This window comes from Xiphias gladius, chromosome 14, assembly GCF_016859285.1.
Source record: "Xiphias gladius isolate SHS-SW01 ecotype Sanya breed wild chromosome 14, ASM1685928v1, whole genome shotgun sequence".
NCBI classification, from domain to species: Eukaryota; Metazoa; Chordata; class Actinopteri; order Istiophoriformes; family Xiphiidae; genus Xiphias; species Xiphias gladius.
In genome coordinates this window covers 2714890-2735230 of record NC_053413.1, presented here as the reverse complement: position 1 = coordinate 2735230, position 20341 = coordinate 2714890, and the positions used below count along the sequence as shown (strand labels likewise).

Below are 20341 nucleotides of genomic sequence, written 5' to 3'. Positions count from 1 at the left end.
AAGCCTTCTCAGCACAGAGTTGAGTTTTCCTGTTGCCACCTTAACAAGTAAATGTTAGTTCTCTATTTGATTTCTTGAAAAATCTTTTTTCCTTGTGTTCTTTGAAATTATTGTCATTGTGTCCAAAAGTGCTCTTCTATGTCCAGTTCAGAGTTAAGTTTCCAAACTTACCAGTGAGCTGGAAGGAAATTTTATTTATTTACTGTCACTGTAAAATCAGCAAGTGTGTCTTTAATGATCCCTGCAAGAGAATGTTGCAGCAACTGTTACTACTAGTGTGAGACTAAAGCATGGGAAAAATAAGATATAAATAAGAATAGGGATTAGTTGCAACATCAGAGCCTGTGAAGGGTAACTGGAAAAGACCATGAATAGCATGTATGAATAGCATGTACAAAATACTGTCCAGGTTATAAGTATTTAGACAGTTACACAGTTACATTTTTGTTCTTCAAACTCCGTGCTTCAGCACATTCAAGCTGAAATAAAACTAGAACTGGAACAGGAACATGAAATCTGCATCCACTGCCATCGCTTCTGGCGATAGATGCGTCAAAAAGAACGTTATCATAGACAAAGCAAAGGACATGACCTTATACGAAAAATATGGGTATAAAAATAATAACAGAAAAATCATGTAAAATCAACCTTCAAATATATCTGCACCAGAAGTAATAGCACCTCTCTCTTAAACATGCTGAACATTTGAACTTTTTGAACCTTGTTTCTAGCTGCAAGTGTGTAAACAAAAAACAGTAACATACAAAATGTTTTGTAACTGGCCACAAGGTAGCGCTATGGTAACAACCTTTGACTATGTGAAGCATTTCACCAGTGGCCAGCCCTCTGTCCAGTATTAATTCTGTAGCCTTTAAAGTTTTTGAGATATTACTGATTTTATAGACTCTTCATGAAAAGAATAATAACTCACTAAATATAGGAGATATTAACAAGCTGTTTAAAAGCTAATTTGGCCTTGTTATGCTTGACATTTTAAAAGTGGAACCATGTTTCTAGCCATCACTATGTGCAAGTAGTAGCAATTTGTATTAAGCAATTTTTTATATTTTCTTATTATAGTGTCCCCTAGTGGAAGAACTGCATGAAACTTTGCAGTCTTATTCATGGCCTCAGTCTGTACACTTGAGCCCAATTTGCAAATTTGTTATAGCAGTTATTTACATTAAGGTTTTAATTGTCTGAAGAGTAAGTTGTGTAAAGAGATGACCATGTGGGAGAAGAAGATAATAATGAGACTCAAAAAAAGCAAAAATCTACCAGAGAGACATCAAAGGTCAAAGGTAGTCAATTTGCCAAAATCAGCATTTTTGTACATTCTACAAAAGCAGATGTACACAGGAAAACTACAGTATAAATGGCACCAAGCTGGTAGACCAAGAAGCATAAGTCTTGTGGATGAACAGAAAATCACTTGCATGGTGAAGAAAAACCCATTTATTCAAGAATTCTCTCCAGGATGTATGTGTATATGTTTCCTCGTCAACAATCAAGAGAAGACTTCATGACTATAACCTGAAAGGATTCACCACAAGATGCAAACCCCTGGTAAAGCTAAAAAACAGAAAATCCAGGCTGCTGTTCACAAAAACACACAAAGAAACCGGTGGAGTTCTGGAACAAAGTTCTATGAACTAATGAAACAAAAATCAACATCTATCAAAAATATGGAAAGAGGATATTGTGGAGAAAAAAAAGGAAGAGCTCATGACTCAAAACCACCACCTCATCTGTCAAGTATGCTGGTGGTTCTGTTATGTCTTAGGCATATACAGTATGGCTGCCAGTGGAACTGGTACACTGGTATTTATTGATGATTTCACTGCTGATGGAAGCAATAGGATGAATGCAGAGGTATATTGAATAATTCTGTGAGCTCAGATTCAGTCAAATGCATAAAAACTCATTGGACAACATGTCATCATTCAGCAGGACAATGATCCTAAACATACAACCAAAGCAACTACAGAGCTTTTCAGGGTGAAGAGGTGGAATATCCTTGACTTGCTGAGTTAATGACCTGATTTCAGTCTGACTGAGCAGCATTCCACTTACTAAAGACCATAATAAAGGCAGAGAGGCATCACAACAAGCAAAAGCTGAAGGAGGCTGCAGTGAAGCTTTGGGAGATCGTCACTGGGGAAGATACAAATGGTCTGCTGATGTCTGTGGGTAGAAGACTTCAGGCAGTCATTGACTGCAAAGGATTTTCCTCAAAATATTGAATATGATAGTTTTCTTTTACTTCATGTCTATCTGTCCATTACTTTTGAACACCTAAAATTTGGGCACCATGTCTTTAAAGGGCTAAATCTCCTACACAGTTATTTCAATTTTAATGTAAACTTACCACTTTAATGATGTATCCAATATTTGTTTCAAATTGAATGTGCTGAAGGACAGAGCCTGAAGAGCAAGAAATGTGTGATTGTCCAAATACTCATGGTCTCGACTTTATGATACCCAGTGATCAGGAGAATCCTTCTGAAAACAGAATTCTTGTTATCACTGCTGTTGTGACCAATGATCTTAAGGTTTCTCGTATCAACAATCATTTAGATATAACACTTTCATGTAAATCTCCACTATCCTCAACAAATTTAATTTTGACTTTTTATATACAAAGATTAAGATAAAGGGTTTTTAATATTGATTAAAGGAAAAAAATAATTAACAGATTAATCAATTCTAAAAATAATCGTTATTTGAAGCCCTAGTGAGATCCAAAAGTGTTTTCTTCATCTGTCCAGAGAAAGTGCGCTCGACCCGACCAGGGATACACTGTGACATCATCTCATATGATTTGGGGTCAACGGACTTTCCAAACTGTCCTTTGCTGTGTTTTGGGTATGCTTTTGTGGATAAAAGCTGCTCATGATGTGTCAGCTCTCTCATCTTCGTCAGTCCTGCTGACCCCCTCCCCAAGCCGTCTCTGTGGTTACATAACACTGTAAATCCTGAAGTACCATCTGGTACCAACAACACTATCCATCACTAATTGTTGTTGATGCACATGGCAGCAGTCATCAGAGCTCTCACAAATATACACACACACAAACACACACACATTGAAATATATCTCTGTGAGGATCTTGGTTCTTACATGCCTAACCCAAAAATACAGACTGAGACGTAATGTGTACACTTTATACTTTGCAAAGATGTAAAATGTGGACTGGGTCTTGGATGGATTGTAAAACTATTCAAATCACACACACACACACACACAGACACATTTCAACATCTATTATCTCCCCTTTGTTAAGATTAAAGCAGCTCAGGTTGCATGGGGGATTATGTTAGTTGGGACTTTGTAATTGCTTGGAATGGGTCACCCAGTGTGTGCATTTGTGTATATGTTTGTGTGTTAGGGTCAAGCACAGGGGGCAGGGATTACATGACCCACAATGTGCATGCGCTGTTGTGTGCTTGACAGTTCCTGTGAACCATTACACTAGACTAAAAGCTGACTTTAGATCAAATGTTTATGTCCCATTCACATCAAATCCTATATGTCTTTTGGTTTGCATGCAAAAAATATTTTAATATGCATTCACTCTGTATTGTCCGAGGTACTACACTAAATACCATATATGTAGGTCATTTTATGGACACACACAAAGTTGAGAGCTTTTGCATGTACAGACCCAACCCCACACACCCATTACATTTTTGCGCCCGAGGGGACAGGCAAGAAATGGAGGGTCTGCAGGTTTGTAAGATGATGCTAATAGTGTAACCCTGTGTGCATTGGGTAGAGACACAGATTACAAACAGTGCTAGGTAAAACCATATCTTAATGACCATTCCTGTAACTTTCTTGAAACGAGGTACAACTGCCAGTTGACTGATTCTAAAAACAAGCCCACTCTCACATTAGCCCCTTTTATATAGCCTGTTTAAGGCGGGACTGTTGCGCAATTTAGTCTGCCTCACTGTTCTGTATAAAAGGTACGAAGACACAATGGGGGGGCATTGTTGTTCCAGCAATAAGCCGGCAGTGGAGGCAGTCACAGAACGAGATCGATGTATCTTCAAAAGGTGGGACAAACACCAATTCTGTTGTGTTATATATCATGCCTCTGATTCCGGAACACTGGCATGCTATCTAAAAGCACACACAGGAGTGGCATTATGCTCGCTTTTTTTGGTTCAGTGTAAACAGGTGAAGCCGGCATAATGAGGGATCCTCTTAGCAAAAATATAGTGGGATCTCTGTTTAAAAGAGGCTTTTGTGAGCAACTCCATCAAAATGTTCATTGATTTCCTGAAACACTGAGTACCCTCAAAACCTGGGCTGAACTCGTCATGGTGATGTGGTTTTGTTGAACGGTGGTTTTATCTAGCATGTATGGGGCCGAGAGAGATCGAACCACTGCAGCTTAAGGAAACATGCAAATAGACAAAACAAAAGCAAACTAAGAAAGCATCCTCATCAATTTGACAACATATGTGCGCAAATAGACAAATGCGCTGCAGATACTAACAACACGGCCAAATAGACAAATGTGCTCCAAATACACACAACACAACCAAATAAACAAAGTAACTTCAAAAGTTAAATTTCTTGCCCTTTGGGAGTACTACAGTCTGACAACATAACAATTGATAGATTAGAATGTTATCAAGTCATTATGTAATTCAATTCAATTCAATTTTATTTATATACCGCCAGCTCATAACGGGTTATCTCAGGGCACTTTTCATAGAGAGCAGATCTACACCGTAGTCATCAGAACCCGGCTCATGGTGGGTAGCCATCTGCCTCGACCGGCTGGGTTTAGGGGGGCATACAGTTGCCTATATACTGTGGCTTCAAAAAGTATTCAGACCCCTTTCACTTTTTGCACTTTTTTAATTTTAAATGAATAAAATTGCCATTTTGCCCATCAGTCTACACTCAGTAACCCATACTGACAAAGTGAAGACCCGTTTTTAGATTTTTTTTTGGCAAATTTATGAAAAATCACTCATTTACAAAATTATTCAGACCCTTTGCAGTGGCATTCTAAATTGTGGTCAGATGCATCCTGTTTGCTTTAATTTTTAAGTGTATATTAAGTGAGGCACACCTGTGTATATAAAGGTCCCATACTTAACACTGCATGTCAGCAGAAAAACCAAGCAATAAAATCTAAAGAACACTCTGTAGACCTCCACAATAAAATTGTGGCAAGGGATAGATGAGAGCAAGGTTATAAAACCATTTCTGAAGCTTTGAGTGTTCCCAGGAGCAAAGTGGCATCAATAATTATGAAATGGAAGAAGTTTGTTTGTAAGGCGTGAAAGCATTCAAATGAATGGGCAGTTTATGCATAGGTTGTGAGGACTTTACAAATGACTATTGTACTACTAGAAACATGTCTAGGCTTAATAATGGAGCAGTCCACTCAGCCAAAGTAAATGTAACCCGAATTAAGTCCATGTTAGTACCAGCAGTCAATAATCACACTGTGCAAGGGCTGTTGCGGCCTGTACCGCAACAGCGGTATATAAAGCTGTGGTATTTAATTCTCCAACTAAGTAGCACAGAATGCCAAGCAGCCACAGCTTGTATCTTTAAATTTGGTTTAAAAAGTCTGCTGATGGCTGTTCTAGTTCCACAGCTGAAACTGGGTGCTGTGCGTTCATGTGTTGTGGGAGCAATTTTCTCAGTCTTGAGAGCAGTCTTTTTAATGGAAGAAGCTCCCAAATTTAAATCTTTTTTGAAGACTAAAATGTTTGCATATAGTTTGATTTCTGTCAATTCCGACAATATAGCTTATGAATACAATGCTGTTTGGCAGCTAAAAACCTCAGAGCATCTGAAGATTAACACAACCACAAACACAGGCATACAGACACAATACTGAAGCTTGACTTCTGGATATGGAGCTGGATGTGACTATGACTTACCATGTACTGAACATTCTTTTACAGATTTAGATTTCAGTCTGTGCTAATAGTTGAGGGTGTTAAATGCATAAAAACTTTAAATTATAAGTACTTCGTAACAATCTGCATTTGAGTGGTGAGCGTGCATTTAGTAAAATAACAATGATTATAGAGCAATTTCGTTAAATTACTGTTATTCTGATCTGAAATGATGCACATTCACTAACCTATCAAGTGCAAGAATCACCATTATTGATTTTAAGACAGAAACAGAGGCAGAAAGGATTCAAATTAGTTTCAGTATTTCTACTTGTAAAAAAAAAAACATTTATTCAAATAAATATTGTAGGGGACAGTCAGTGAAACAGGTCAAAGCAGAACCATATCATACATAGTCAATGACATAATGGTCTGGTTGAACATTTAGTGCTAAAAAACATTAAAACAGTTTTCTATTTCTCTCTTTTCTCAGCAACATCAAATGGATGAACCCAGTTTTTAATGTTCTGCTTTGTAACATTTACACAAGTTTTGTTTAAATTTCCCTCACATATAAAACACAATTTCTTCTAGATAATTGAAGCAACAGTGGTCATTTCTGAGGTGCATCCGGTGATACATCAAACCTGTATTAGTACTGAAAATATAAAAATACCTTCAGGTGAAAAGTAACATTTCAACACAAATGAGACTTCTACACCTTCTTGATACTACTTCGAAGTACGCAATTGTGTTTTTCAGTGTGAGGGTGTTTTATTTTTAATTTATTTTTTTGTAGAATCCGATGTACCAAAATTAATTAATGATGCTAGTCTTTGGGTTGCACACAGCTCCATATTCCCAAAAAAAATGTAATAGGTTAAAAGGATACAGTTCTAAAAAGAGTAGCTGCTTTTTCCCACTAAAAGCTAGGAACTTGAAAGTATGGTCATGCTTTCTATGGTGAAACAGTGTTTTTGCCTATACAGATTGTTTAAATAAATAACCAAATAGATGTCCTAAAGTTATACTCAGTGATCCTTAAAGATGCATTTCTGTTGTGTCCAAAGAAAGCAAAAACTTCATGATTAGAACATATTTCACATTTATTCAATTCATAAATATGCAGTCTGTTGTGTTTCAGAACAAAATGGTTAATGGATTAAAGCCTTGATTGGAACAGATCCCTAGGAACAGAGGGACAGGTTATTAAATTCTGTCTGCAGCTTATGTAGCCGAAGTACAGTCGTCAAACTAACCGCTTAGTTGCAATTCTTGAAGTCTTTAATCTTATAAAAATAAAAATATACAATTTGAAAGTATTTCCAATAAAGCATTGATCTCCTCTCTTTGTTTCTTGATCACGTAAGTGTTGAAACTCACCTGGAGCAGTCTTTTTGCTGCCCCTTGTGGTGGATGGAGTAAAAACACATTCCAACTGTGGTTCTCAGCAATTACCGGAGCCAACAGAAGTTGCAGTGGCTGTTTTTTACCCATTTACCACAGGGGTCAGTAATGAGCCCCTTCCAGCTGCAAGAAAATTAGACAAAGAAGACACAAAACCATATTTCATAAAGCCTTTTCCCTATTTACTTTTACTTAAAGTACATCTGAAAACTGGAGAAAGAATACATTGGGTTTAGTTTGCATTTTGGTCAAAGAGGGTCTTTGTAGATCAGAATTTACAATATCTTAAGAAATAAATGCAAATTAACCAATTTTGTACAATCAGAATATTTTAATTAAATGTTCAAGGTTACTGAACAAAAGAAAATTTAAAGAACAAAACTTGCATTATAGTCAAAAAATACAAACATAAAATGTACCCCAGACGCAATTATTGGCACCCATAACGAATATTTGGTTGCAGTACCTTTGGCAACAATGACAGCCTCTAAATGTTTCTTGTAGCCGTTTATAAACTGTTTGCACCTGTCTGCTGGTAGTTTCTGGCCCTCTTCCATTGCTGTGCATTCAAGCTCTTTTAATTTTGCGGGAGTCCTTTTTGCAATGGCAGATTTCAGCTCTCTCCAAATGTTTTCAAGTGGATTTAGGTCAGAACTCATTGCTGTCCAGTTTAAAACAGTCCATCTTTTCCTTTTCAACCTTTCCTTTGTGCTGCTGGATGTATGCTTTTGGTTGTTGTCCTATCTCTAGTACCAGAGGCAGCAAAGCAGCCCCACAGCATGATAGAACTTCCACCATGTTCTACTGTAGCTATGGTTTTCTTTTCCTTATGGGCTTCATTTCGACGCCTCTAAACAAACTGATGCACTTCATTCCCAAAGAGCTCATCTTTAGTTTCATCTATCCATAGAATATTATCCCAGAAAGACTGTGGCTTATCTATGAATTATTTTGCAAACATTAGTCTTCCTTCTTTCTTTCCATAGTGGTGCTTCGCCCATTTAGCCCTACGTGGTTTAGTGTGGGGTGGATGGTACAGGCTGAGACCACCAGATTGCTCCAGGTCAGCCTGAAGTTATTTAGATGTCTTGTGTGGTGTTTTTTCCACAATCTGCATCAACCTTCGCAAACTTTTCTCATTGAGTTTCTTCTCAGCACCATGTTCTGCAATCGTCATAAACATTTTATGACTATGATTTTATGAAACTTCTCGTTAACATTAAAAATTGTTTAAGCAAGGATTTCAAGATCTTTGGTGATTGCATTGTAGCCATTGGAATTGTAATGTTTTTTTGATAATAGTATTTCTGACAGCTCTCTTGTCTTCGCCATTTTGAAAAAGAAACTGGAAACAATCATCACCTTTTTATCCAAACCATCATTCATTGGTTAATTCAGATCATGTGAAAACTGAAAATTCAGCACAGGTGAGTCTCATTTGTTTTTTTTATTTTGTTTGAGGAACTAATGTAAAATTCATCAAAAGGGTGCCAATTATTGGGCCAAGCGTACATTTTATGTCTGTATTTTTTATTTCAATATATGAAAGCATTTTTTTGGTTGTTGTTCAGTAACTGGACATTTTATTAAATATTCTGATCATACAAAATTCGTTAATTTACTTTTAATTCTGAATATTTTCTAAATTCTGTACTCAATTAGGACTGAAGCAGTGAAAGTGTTTTTGCTCTCAATGCCTGTAAAATGAAGCTAACTATGTAACCAACACACATATATGATCTTGGAGATTTGCAACCCCAAGATTATTTTTAGATAGTCACAATGAGAGAAAAAATTACACTTTCAGTTTCTTCAAATCATAAGTGTAGAAACACTAAAATATACAGATATTGTTGTTGAATATAATATTTCTCCAACCCAAAATGATTGTGTGATCATGGCAAGAATGTGGCATGCTATTGTCATATGTTTGTTATGTAAAAATTTTAGGTAACGGTTAGATATAAGTAAGAAAAGAAATGGAAGTTTTGGGTTACACAACCAAGGCAACCTAAGTTAAAGAACAAAACTCACACTCCTGTGCAAAAATTTATAAAGTTCAACCAAAGGTGATATGAGGCTTCAGGAAATCTGAGTTAACAAAACCAAATCTTCAAATCAAGTATCTTCACAGGTTTACCACCACTGTCTGGCTCACCAAGAAAACAGTCTGTGGCAGCACAAACAGGAAATTTCATACTAAGAATACCTGAACCCTGGATAATACCCATTTGCTTAGTCTAACTGAGACTGCCCTTTGATTAAGGTTAAGGTTAGGTTCAGCTTTAGCAGTTGAAATTGTTTGCCCATGTCTGCACAAGCAAACTTCCACTACACTAAATTCTAATAGGGCTTTAATATGAGTATTGGAGGTCACTGGTTCATGTGCAACGATAAATGTCAAGAGCTGATAGCATTTCAACATTTGATTTTGATGTCTCATCCAAACAAACAAAATAAATCTACCATTTTCTGGGAAGTGATCATTTAAACAGTGATGGGACCATCACTGGAGAATTTTGTATTTAGATAATGGCACTATGTTATCTTGCTGTATATAGATTGTCTTCTAGTTATTGTCTTCTTAACATATCTTATTTCACGACAAAAGGTTTTATATCAGCATTAGTAATTGCTATTTACATGGTAAAAATTGAGACTGGAGTTAATGAGAAGAGAATTATTGTATACAAATTGTACCAAAATCCACACAGCAGCAATTTCTGTCAGGTATCTTTTTTAGTTTAGCTGCTAGCTATAGTAGGGCCCCAAAATCTTCTTAAAAGCTGGGAATCATTGGTATTAATCAAAGCTAATACTTAAACGATAAGGCAAGCTATATTGCATATTTGTTGTATTGTATAGTTTAATTAGGAATTTAGAATATAATTTGAGTCAGTCCTAATTTCCTAGTGCTATAAACACTCAGTCGACATTGTATGAGACAATTAAGGCTGCAAATCAGTGAGCAGGAATGCTTTATGGCAAATTATAATTTTTTATATAATTTTTACATCAAAGTGACGAAGTACTTTGATTCGTGACATTTGAATTAGAGTCTGGATATTTTATCCATTAGGACTTTCATGATATACAGTATATCAATATTATATATAGGTAAAATTACATATACCATGATAGAAAATTCAATACCATTGTCCATTCCTGGTCTCTACACAGGACAAATAAATGTTTCTCTCAGTAGTAATCGTAGTAGTAATACAGGATGCAGGAAGCAAAAGCAGGAAGATGCTTCCATGCCAATGTGTCTAAATTTAAAGGGGAGTTATCTGGGTTTCTCATAATCATAACCCAGTTAAGATGTTTACATACACCAAGCCAAAAACTGGGTTACTGGCTTGCTGGGTTTTCTCTGCATGTTCCCTCACACTGAATATCTATTAAGATGACAAACTGACAGAATGACTGACTGGTAAGCGGATTAGGGAGACATGTATTAACTGTTACTGGGTAACTGACCACCTGACTGACTGAGTAGCTAAATGACAACGTATCTCTGTGTTCTAATATCTGGTCTGTATTAAAGAGAATAATTCATGGCAATGCCATCACAAAAAAGTTGCTGAAAAAGTTTACTCTTTAAAAACTTGTTGTCAAGTGTCTAAAGTCAAGGTGCAGCTCCTGCACCATGTTTATGGTTTATTCATAATGAGACTTCACACCCCCGAACTATCGGGGACAGGACTATCTGACGGCTCTGTGAGTGAGTTTGTTAGTGTCTGGTGTGTGTGTGTGTGTGTGTGTGTGTGTGTGTGTGTGTGTGTGTGTGTGTGTGTGTGTGTGTGTGTGTGTGTATGTTAGAGAGTGTGTGTGTGTGTCTGAGGGAGGGACAATGAGTGTGTGAGTTAAAACTGGACAGGCGGTGAGGATGCTGTTGGCTTCAGATGGCTGGTCTATTCTGATGGAAAGGGGAGGCTGTGTTCTTACTTGTCACACACACACACACACACACACACACACACAAAAGCTGGTTGGTTGCTGACATTCTCCTTTTTTCACCTCTAATTGGTCCTCTGGGAGTTGTCAAAGGTCTCAGTGGCTGTCTGCAAGGTGGCAACACATACACACACAAACACACACACACACTAATACAGCCATGCATCAGGACAAGTAGAAGATGGAGGCGACAGAGGAGGAGAGGCACTGTGATTGTCACCTGAAGGTCATGAACATTTATCACTCTTTGTAAAGACAAAGGAGGGGAGATTAGAGAGGAAATATCACATTGGCCTGGGCTGCTGTTCTAAACTGGGTAAGACTGTTACATGAATAACAGCTTTAATAACAGTCTTACTATGGTTTTGGGCATATCTAGTCATACATGCCACCTAGTTATAAGCCTGTTTAGTTGAAAAGGCAATGGAATTCTAGCTGTAGTGTGTAGGCTACATCCTATGGAGCCTTGCATGTGATGTGTGAATTTTCACTGGCCTTATTGTATTGGAAAGGCTTATTAGGCATTTGCTTTGGACAGAGGTCCTTTGAAGAAGGTTGTAGAAGACTACACACCAAAATTAGTATCTGAATAAATTTTTGGAACAACTAAGGTCATGCAAACATGTAACATGTTAGCCTCAGCGAGCTGTTCCAAACCATCTTTTCCTATGGACTCAAAGTCTAGGTCTGAAAAGATCAAAATAAATCATAAACAAATGTGTGAAGGTCATGGTTCATGGAGTTCAAGGGTCATGTTACATAATTCAATACATTTTTAATAGTCTTTTATGTTTTCTTTAAAACATTTTTTAGAATTAACCTAATTTAAATAAACCTAAGTTTCATTTATTTAAAACCCTTTATTTTTTAGAAACGTTCTAGGAGGATGGCCTAAAAATTCCTCCAATAGCCTTTTCTTCTGTAATCCTAGCATGACTAATCACTGTTGTATCAGTCTGCATTGTTTTCATTCTGCTACTGCAATGGCTGCATTTGTACAGTTAAGCCCTTTGAACAGATGGTGCTCAAGATCAACGTCTGATAGATTGAAAAAACTGTCAAGAGTTCCATTGATATTCGTACAACAACACCCTTTGGACATGTTTAAAAGCTCCTCTGGATAAAAGAGGAAGCAAAGCAGATTATTTGGTAACTTTCCAATCAAGTAACCAGTCTGATAATCACATACAATTAGCTTGCTGGGGAATGAGTAGTGTTGCAGAACATCATGCATCTTTTGGTGTAGCTGCTCTGTATCCCACAGACTACATATCTGTGAATTACTGTTTCCCACTATATATAAGCATGAATACTTTTCGAAGTCTTCTTAGGTTAATGACAGACATATTTGCATATTCATCCTACGTAAGAAAAAAATTATTTAAAAAAAAAAGTGGCAATAACAGTGTGCTGGATTACCTTAGTCACTGCTACTACTTACTACCTAATAGATTGTTTAAAGCTGATTTTCATACCATTCTAAAACTATCTGAATCCTCGGATGCCTGAAAAGACATTTGGAATTATAAAACACTTTGGTATGGTCCGGAGTAAAATAAAATATATTAGAATTTTAGTAACTTGACCAAAACATGCAAAAATAGTGGCGCAGTCCTTTACAATGGTGAACTGTTGAAATTTTATTTTTCCTTGAAGACCTTAAACTGTTTTGTGATGGAAAAATATCAAGTATTTCACAGAAACTGTATGTCAAGGCTCTCCTTTCAGAAGGCTTTCCTGCAGATTAATGCATCTGTTGTTTGGCTGCATATAATTTAATACACAAGCAACCAAGTTATTGGAAAATGTCATATGAGGCTGGTCATCGGTGAGTTACACTGATTACGCTGATAAACACAAAGGACTGAAAAGAAAATGAATTATCTGCAGACGTGAGAGTTAATCTGTTGTGTTTCATGAGGGCTTGGACTTCGTCAGTACAACAGTTTTTTTGAAGAGCATTTTGGTGACTTGACACAAACTCACACACACACTAGAATAACTAGATGATGGGGGAAAATCCCTTTGAACTGCAAAACTTGAAGGCTTCGGCCTCTTTCGAAGCAGGATAATGGAGCAGTGGGGCTCGTTAGAAACAGAGTGAAGGCGTCCACCCAGAATCAATCCATCTCCTGTGTGTTCTTCGTGTGATTCAATTAAAGCCTTTTCATAAAGCATCAACTTAATGGGGCTAGTGCAGTACAGACAAAGAATAAGATGCAGACAAGGAAGAGCGAGAGACAGGGAAAGAATGAGCGACAATGCTTTGTGATTCATTAGTTTAAGGCTTAAAGAACTACAATGACCTACTTAAATAACTAGTAGCTGAACTACTGTTATGTTTAATGTCATGCTTTTTTCAATCCAATTTTTAATTTTTGAGATTTGTTGTCAATATAAAGCAGGATACAAGAATAATTCTGGTGTAAGCTTTAATTGATTGTAATAAGGTGGTTTCAAAGGAATTGAACGGCTTCAACCATGCTGGTGACAGTATCATCACTGTCATATTGTGATGACTGCTGGTTGAAAAACCACTGTTGCATGTCAGGGCTGCACCCTAGTGCTGAAAATGTGAACTGATGTGGTGGAATACCCTTCAAATCAAGCACTGCAATGCCAGTGCACAATAAGCACATTTATTTGATTAGTCACTTAGTCATTCTAATCAGTTCATTCAAGATTATGTCTGTTTTCCTTTGATGAGTAGCCTCAAAGAAGCAGTTCCTCACTCTGTATTGTCCCAAAGTCCTTCTGAATCCTGAAAATGTGGCATTGATCTAGTGTGAACAAAGTGTTGCCATGCCCTGTCAACAGAATGAAATGGGTTATATTTGTATGGAAAGCAGCTCAGATAAAAAAGAACATTATTTTTGCTTGTTGCAGCAAGACACTGACAGACTTCAGTGTGCGAAGATAAAAGCACACTGAACATCATACTTCAGTGTTGTAATAGCCGTGTAAGCGTTTCTTCCATATCTTTCAACATGAATGTGTAAGGATTTATCGATCCAGTGCAGTTTTTAAGTGCACAAAAGCAGTATTACGGTGGTGTTTTTTCGGATGCTACAATCAGTCAATTGTCAATCTGATTTTTGAGGGAAATGTTTATTTATAGTCAAGACCATTTGTCTCTCTGAAATTATGTCAGCACGAGAGAGAGGAAGAAATGTTTACTCTGTGTATATAATGAAGGATCTGTGTTGTTATAGTTACCTATACCCTAACCACTGGTGTACCACTGGTGTAAGGCCTTTCTATAATCCTCACAACTACAGACAACCTCTTCACTACAGTGTTAAGATGCCATATTATTTCCTGTGACCAGATTGTTCCTGCTGAAAGGTAATTCCCAAAGAAAGTTTGAAGTCATGAAGGAGAGGTTAAAGAGACAATGTTCTGTAAATGAGGCTAAAACCTTTCCGCCTGGTTTAACCAAAAGCATTAAGTCAGTAAAAATCACAATTTAAGTTAAACCTGATGATTGAACATTTACATATGAATTGAATCCAAACAAAATGAAATTTAACAAAAGACACTTTAAACTGAGACTAATGAGGTTGAGAAAAAAAAATCAAATTCTAATTGTAATTAATTAATTGTATCAAGCATTCATTATTCGCTAAATTTACAATCTTGGGATCACAAGAAATTAAAACTCAGCCAGTCCCTACAATGTTTGCAAGGGCATTTTATTTAAATCCCTTCAAATTTTCAGCAAAAAAAAATCAAAACTGGAAAACTCCTGCCAGTTTAACCAATCAGTACACTTATCTGCTTTTAAGAAAATCTAATTCACAAGCACATTCATGAGCTAAAATCAATGAAAAAACCTGAATCTCCACAAACAGAATTACTAGTATTTAAGATGAAAGGGGCTTCTCAGAAAACAAATATTATGTTCACTAGGTAGTCTTATATCTAAATTATTGGTTTATGGAACTTCATTGTTAGCCAGGTGACCAATTCATGTAGTTTCTTGTGTGTATCATCAATCAGAAACTTTATGTGTTTACATGTTGAGTTTTATCATTTTAAAATCTGGCATCTTTAGGATGTTAAAAGCACCTACACACATTCGTTGTCAGTGTATTTTTATGTTCAAAACTGGCAGCAACCTTTTTCCCTGTGACTCGGGGAAACTGACAAAGAATTTTTTGTTTGTTTTTCAATACAGTTTCATAGCACTGTATTACTATTTCTGTCAAAGCTCCGAAAACCAAAGCAATGAGCTAAAACAAATAAAATGGGTCTGGAGCGTTATGGGTTATGGCAACAATTCATCACTATGACCAAAACCTCTCACATTACACAGTCATATGATCTGTGTTAGTAGAGAATTGTCCAATTAATGCTGCTTTAAAGAAAAAGGTATACATTTCAGCTCATAAGAAGAGATAGAGGTGAACGACAGCAGAAGCAATTAGGTTTAGTTTCTGAGATAGACACTAGAGATTGTGCGGAAAGGAGCTATTTAGTATTGCCTTCATCATTAAACATAACATCAGTGAAAGTACATTCATTCATGAATAATTCAATTCTCTTACTATGTAAACACACATCTTGATAAAAGGCCTTTTCAAACCTTAGCCTTTGTTAGTCATAGATAGTTAAGATTACATGCCACTTATCTTTCATATTTTTTAACCTTGTCAGTATCTTCTCACTGGCTTCAGTAATGCTCCATGTCTCTGCTGTTATTCCAGCCTTTCTGTGACCTTCTCAGTGGATTTCTGCCTTGTGTTAATGTGAAATGATAGTCTGACTCCATTGCTTTTATTAAAAATCTTTCTCTGTGTGTTACTAATGACTGTATGGCTGGGCGGTGGGAGTGTTGAGTGCATTTATGTGTCGTCCCCATTGTGCCAGGCAAAAATAAATATTTCGGGGAGACAACTGAGGTAAATGGGAATATTCTACATTATCAGGGAAAAAAGAGAAGATTAGGCTTTGTGACTGAATAAAAATTGCTGGGTGAGTTTATGAGTTTATGAGAACTCTTTCTGGAACTGGATGAAGTGTCAGTCTGGAGTTTTCTTTTTTGTTTTTAGAGTAGTTCTTCCATGATGCCTGGGCTGTTTGATTTATTGTAACTTTTGGGGAACTGGGATCAAATTATACATCAAGCTGCATATATAGGTGCTATAACAAAGAATTTATTATATCATATAAATTTGTTACGTCTTAGGCTAAAGTGAATCCAAAGCTGTTTAATAGTGCTGGTCAGAAAATAACTGCTTTTTCCCTGTCTCTGTAATGTGTAAACACAACAGAAGAACTATAAATAAAATGATCCATAGCAACACTTATGTGTCGATCACAAAAAAGGGAGTAATGAAAAAAATCAGGACCTCTGTGACAGGACTTTATTTCTGCTGATGCAGACTCACCACTTCCATAGTATATTGTCTTGAGAAATTCAATATAATGTACATTTCCAAAGCACTAATTGCATCAGTGTAATGACGAGCCAAGTCATACATACCACTCTGCAACTCAGGTTTTTGCTGATTTCATACAGATTCCATTCACCAATTCACTGTTTTTTAATTCATTATTCATTGTAGTCAGTTTCATAACAATGATCAAAAACCAGCAAACAAGCAGAAGCCATCATACTTACTCACTGAACCAAAGAAGTTTTTCTACGCATCAAACACCTGCAGAAGTGTTGAGTTTCATTGACTTAAAGGCTTGAAAATTTAAAAAGAAAAAATCTCATAGAGTAGAAACGACTTGAATTCATTATTGAAAGAAAATAAAGTATTTTCACATTAACCATCTTTTATACCAAAGGTTGACCCACTGAATGAGTGTATAAATATATTGAATTTGTTAATGTAATATAATACTACATACACAGGTACAGTATCACTGTATTAATTATGTTAATTATGTTAACATCATTAGTTTAGTGTGTATTTTAAACTGTTTAATAGTTTTAATAGTTTATCTGTGGAATATCTCCTGCTGCTGTAGTGGCGCTATTTCAGGAAATGCTGTTATGGGTCACTTCGTAGATGTATATGGGAATTTAGGTTGGTAGACTTTTTGGGCCTCACACTACAATCTTATTAAATGTGGACCTTATCTCCGTTTCTCTCCCTCTCTCACAGCCCGTCTCTCCAGTCAGTAAACCTGAAGGACTATGACTGGTAGATTCATCTCCCAATTCAAGGTAATCCAGCTGGAAAGATAGAACATTTGTGACCTGTAGATCCTACACTTCTTTCAGGAAAATGAGGCCTATCTTACTAGGTGTCATATGGCTATGTCTTGGCCTGTTCCTGGATGCATTGTCTTTGAGTGGACGGATGACAGAGACAGTAGATGGAGAGGGAACTCAAGCAGCAATCAGAGGAGAGAAGCTACTCAAAAGAGTGAGACGAGGCTGGATGTGGAACCAGTTTTTCCTGCAGGAAGAGTATACAGGCAGTGACTATCAGTACATTGGCAAGGTAAGAGCTCTGCCACTGCCTCTCAATTTTTGGTTAAACATGAATGATGACATAGTCCCATATGTCATAACATAAAATCCCCTTGATTAGTGGAAAGACACTTATCAGTCATGTTTGTTCTTCTTTCCTAAATTGCTGGCTTTCTTAGTATGAATTTATACTAAAGTTAATCACTCTTTACATATTTTGCTCATGACCCCTGTGCCTAAAAGCATAATGAATTACCACTGCTGATGATCATTACAAGGGTGTTTAAAAGCTGGGGCACATTTAGTATTTAATATAGTTTTTTTATGGAGATTTACACACAAAAAATAAACTGATGGGTTTTTTTTGGCCTCCATGTGCGAATACATAAAATAAAAAAAGAGAATATTTAAAGTGAGATAATGTAACTTTTGAAAGAAGAAGTAACACACTGTCTCTTACACATGAAAAGTTAAATTCATAAGCAATAAAAATACCCTTGCTTGGTTCTGTACCCTCAGGGGTTTTGCTGCTACAGCCTTACCTAGTCTGGTATGACAAGTTTCTTATTCTGGCTGATATTAGATCATTTCAGATAGATATTGCTATGTAACCGACGTTACTGAGTAAGTTTCGATTCTTCTTTTCTTGTGCTACTCGTACACTATGTTTTAGCATTATCATTAAACCACTTGTGCCCACAGTTGCTACTGTTCAGCAAAATTTTACGTTGCCTTGCTTTGACGCTTTATTATATAAACAGTAGGCACAAAGTGTTGCTTGTAATGGCGAGTCCAGAACTACTGTTTAGGCCCACTACTACTGTTTAGTAGAGTCCCAGTGCTCTCATCAACCTTGTTTCGAGCAGCAGTAGCTGTTTTCAGCAAGAAAGTCCTGATATACCCATTGTTTGCTAGCCGCCCAACACCAAACAGACCTTAGACAAGTTAGCAAGTAGTTTGTGCACATAGTGGTGGAAAGATTTTGTAGCTAAAAAGCCAGAGATTTTTTTTCGACCAAAACAGAGTATGAATATTGGAATTACTGTACAAGAAAAACGATCCAAATAAATGCCATTGTTACTTAGTGAATGTACACATAGGCAGCTGCTTAATACGACACACGCATTTGTTCCACTATCCCCATTCATTGATATGTCAATGGGCTAGTGTGCATTCAGGTTAAAGTCTCCACCAAGAACACCACTAAGAACAAGGGACACACACATACACATACACATTTGCACAACTATCCTTTGACTTCCATTCATTGTGGACAATCTACACAAACCCTAACCATAACTTTAACCATAAGCGATTCATGCCTAAACCTAATCCTAACCTTAATTCACACTTTAGCCCCAACCTCAACCAGGACCTCAAAAATGATGTTTTGCCTCATTAGAAATGGGCTACACACACACACACACACACACACACACACACACACACACACACATATATATATTTATATGTGTTAAATAAACAAAGGCCCAAAAGTAGCCATTTTTATACATTATCCTTAATTTTCAGAGGCTCAAAAGTAATTGGACAATTGACTAATGATCAGTTTCGTGGCCAGGTGTGCCCTGTTCCCTAGTTATTTCATGATAAATTGAGCATATAAAATGTCGAGTTGATTCCAAGTGTTGAATGTGCATTTGGTAGCTGTTCATGGGAAGTCTCAATTTGTGGTCCAAAGAGGTGTCGATACAAATGAAGGAAACCATCATTAGGCTGAAAAAACAGGTGTATCATTGTCAAAATCTACAATCAAGAGACACCTTCATGAATGTAAATACAGAGAGTTCACCACAAGGTGAAAACCACTTGTAACATTTAAGAATAGAAATGCCAGGATTGACTTTGCCAGAAAAAATGTTTAAAAAGCAGCCCAATTCTGGAGCAAGATTCATTGGACAGATGAAACTAAAATTAACTTGTACCAGAATGATGGGAAGAAAAGAATATGGAGAAAGAAAGGAATGGCTCATGATCCAAAGAATACCACATCATCTGTCAAACATGGTGGAGGCAATGTTATGGCATGGGCATGTATGGCTTCCAATGGAACTGGGTCACTGGTGTTTATTGATGATGTGACTGCTGATAGAAGTAGCAGGATGAATTCTGAAGTGTATAGAGCTATACTATCTGCTCAGATAGGCCGGGGCTTCCCAGTAAAGATGGATAATGACACAAAACACACTGCGGAAGCAACCCAAGATGCTTCTCAAAGCAAAGAAATGGAATATTCTTCAATGACCAAGTCAGTCACCTGATCTCAACCCAATTGAGCATGCTTTTCACTTACTTAAGACAAAACTGAGGGCAGAAAGACATACACACAAACAGCAACTGAAGGTGGATGCAGTAAAGGCTTGGCAAAGCATGTCAAGGGAGGAAACTCAGCATTTTGTGATGTCCATGGGTTCCAGACTTCAGGCAGTCATTGACTGCAAAGGATTTTCATCCAAGTATTAAAAAGAATCCTTAATTATATTTTTTTATTTTATAATTATATTGGAGTGTCCAATTACGTTTGGGCCTCTGAAAATTAGCATACAGTGTGTTATAAAAATGGCTGTAATTCCTAAACAGTGCAAATGCAATATTTTTGTTAAACCCCTTGAATTAAAGCTGGAAGTATGCACTTTAATCACATCCTGATTGAAGTGTAGA

At 36.8% G+C, this 20341-nt stretch overlaps 1 protein-coding gene across 1 annotated transcript in view; it reads left to right on the top strand.

The window, feature by feature from the left end:
- cdh6 (cadherin 6) overlaps positions 1-20341 on the top strand; it is an 83221-nt gene that overhangs the window by 10782 nt on the left and 52098 nt on the right. The window contains exon 2 of the mRNA XM_040143584.1: positions 17352-17693. Coding sequence (XP_039999518.1) covers positions 17475-17693 — 219 coding nt within the window. The 5' untranslated portion in view covers positions 17352-17474. The remainder of the gene's footprint in view (positions 1-17351; positions 17694-20341) is intronic.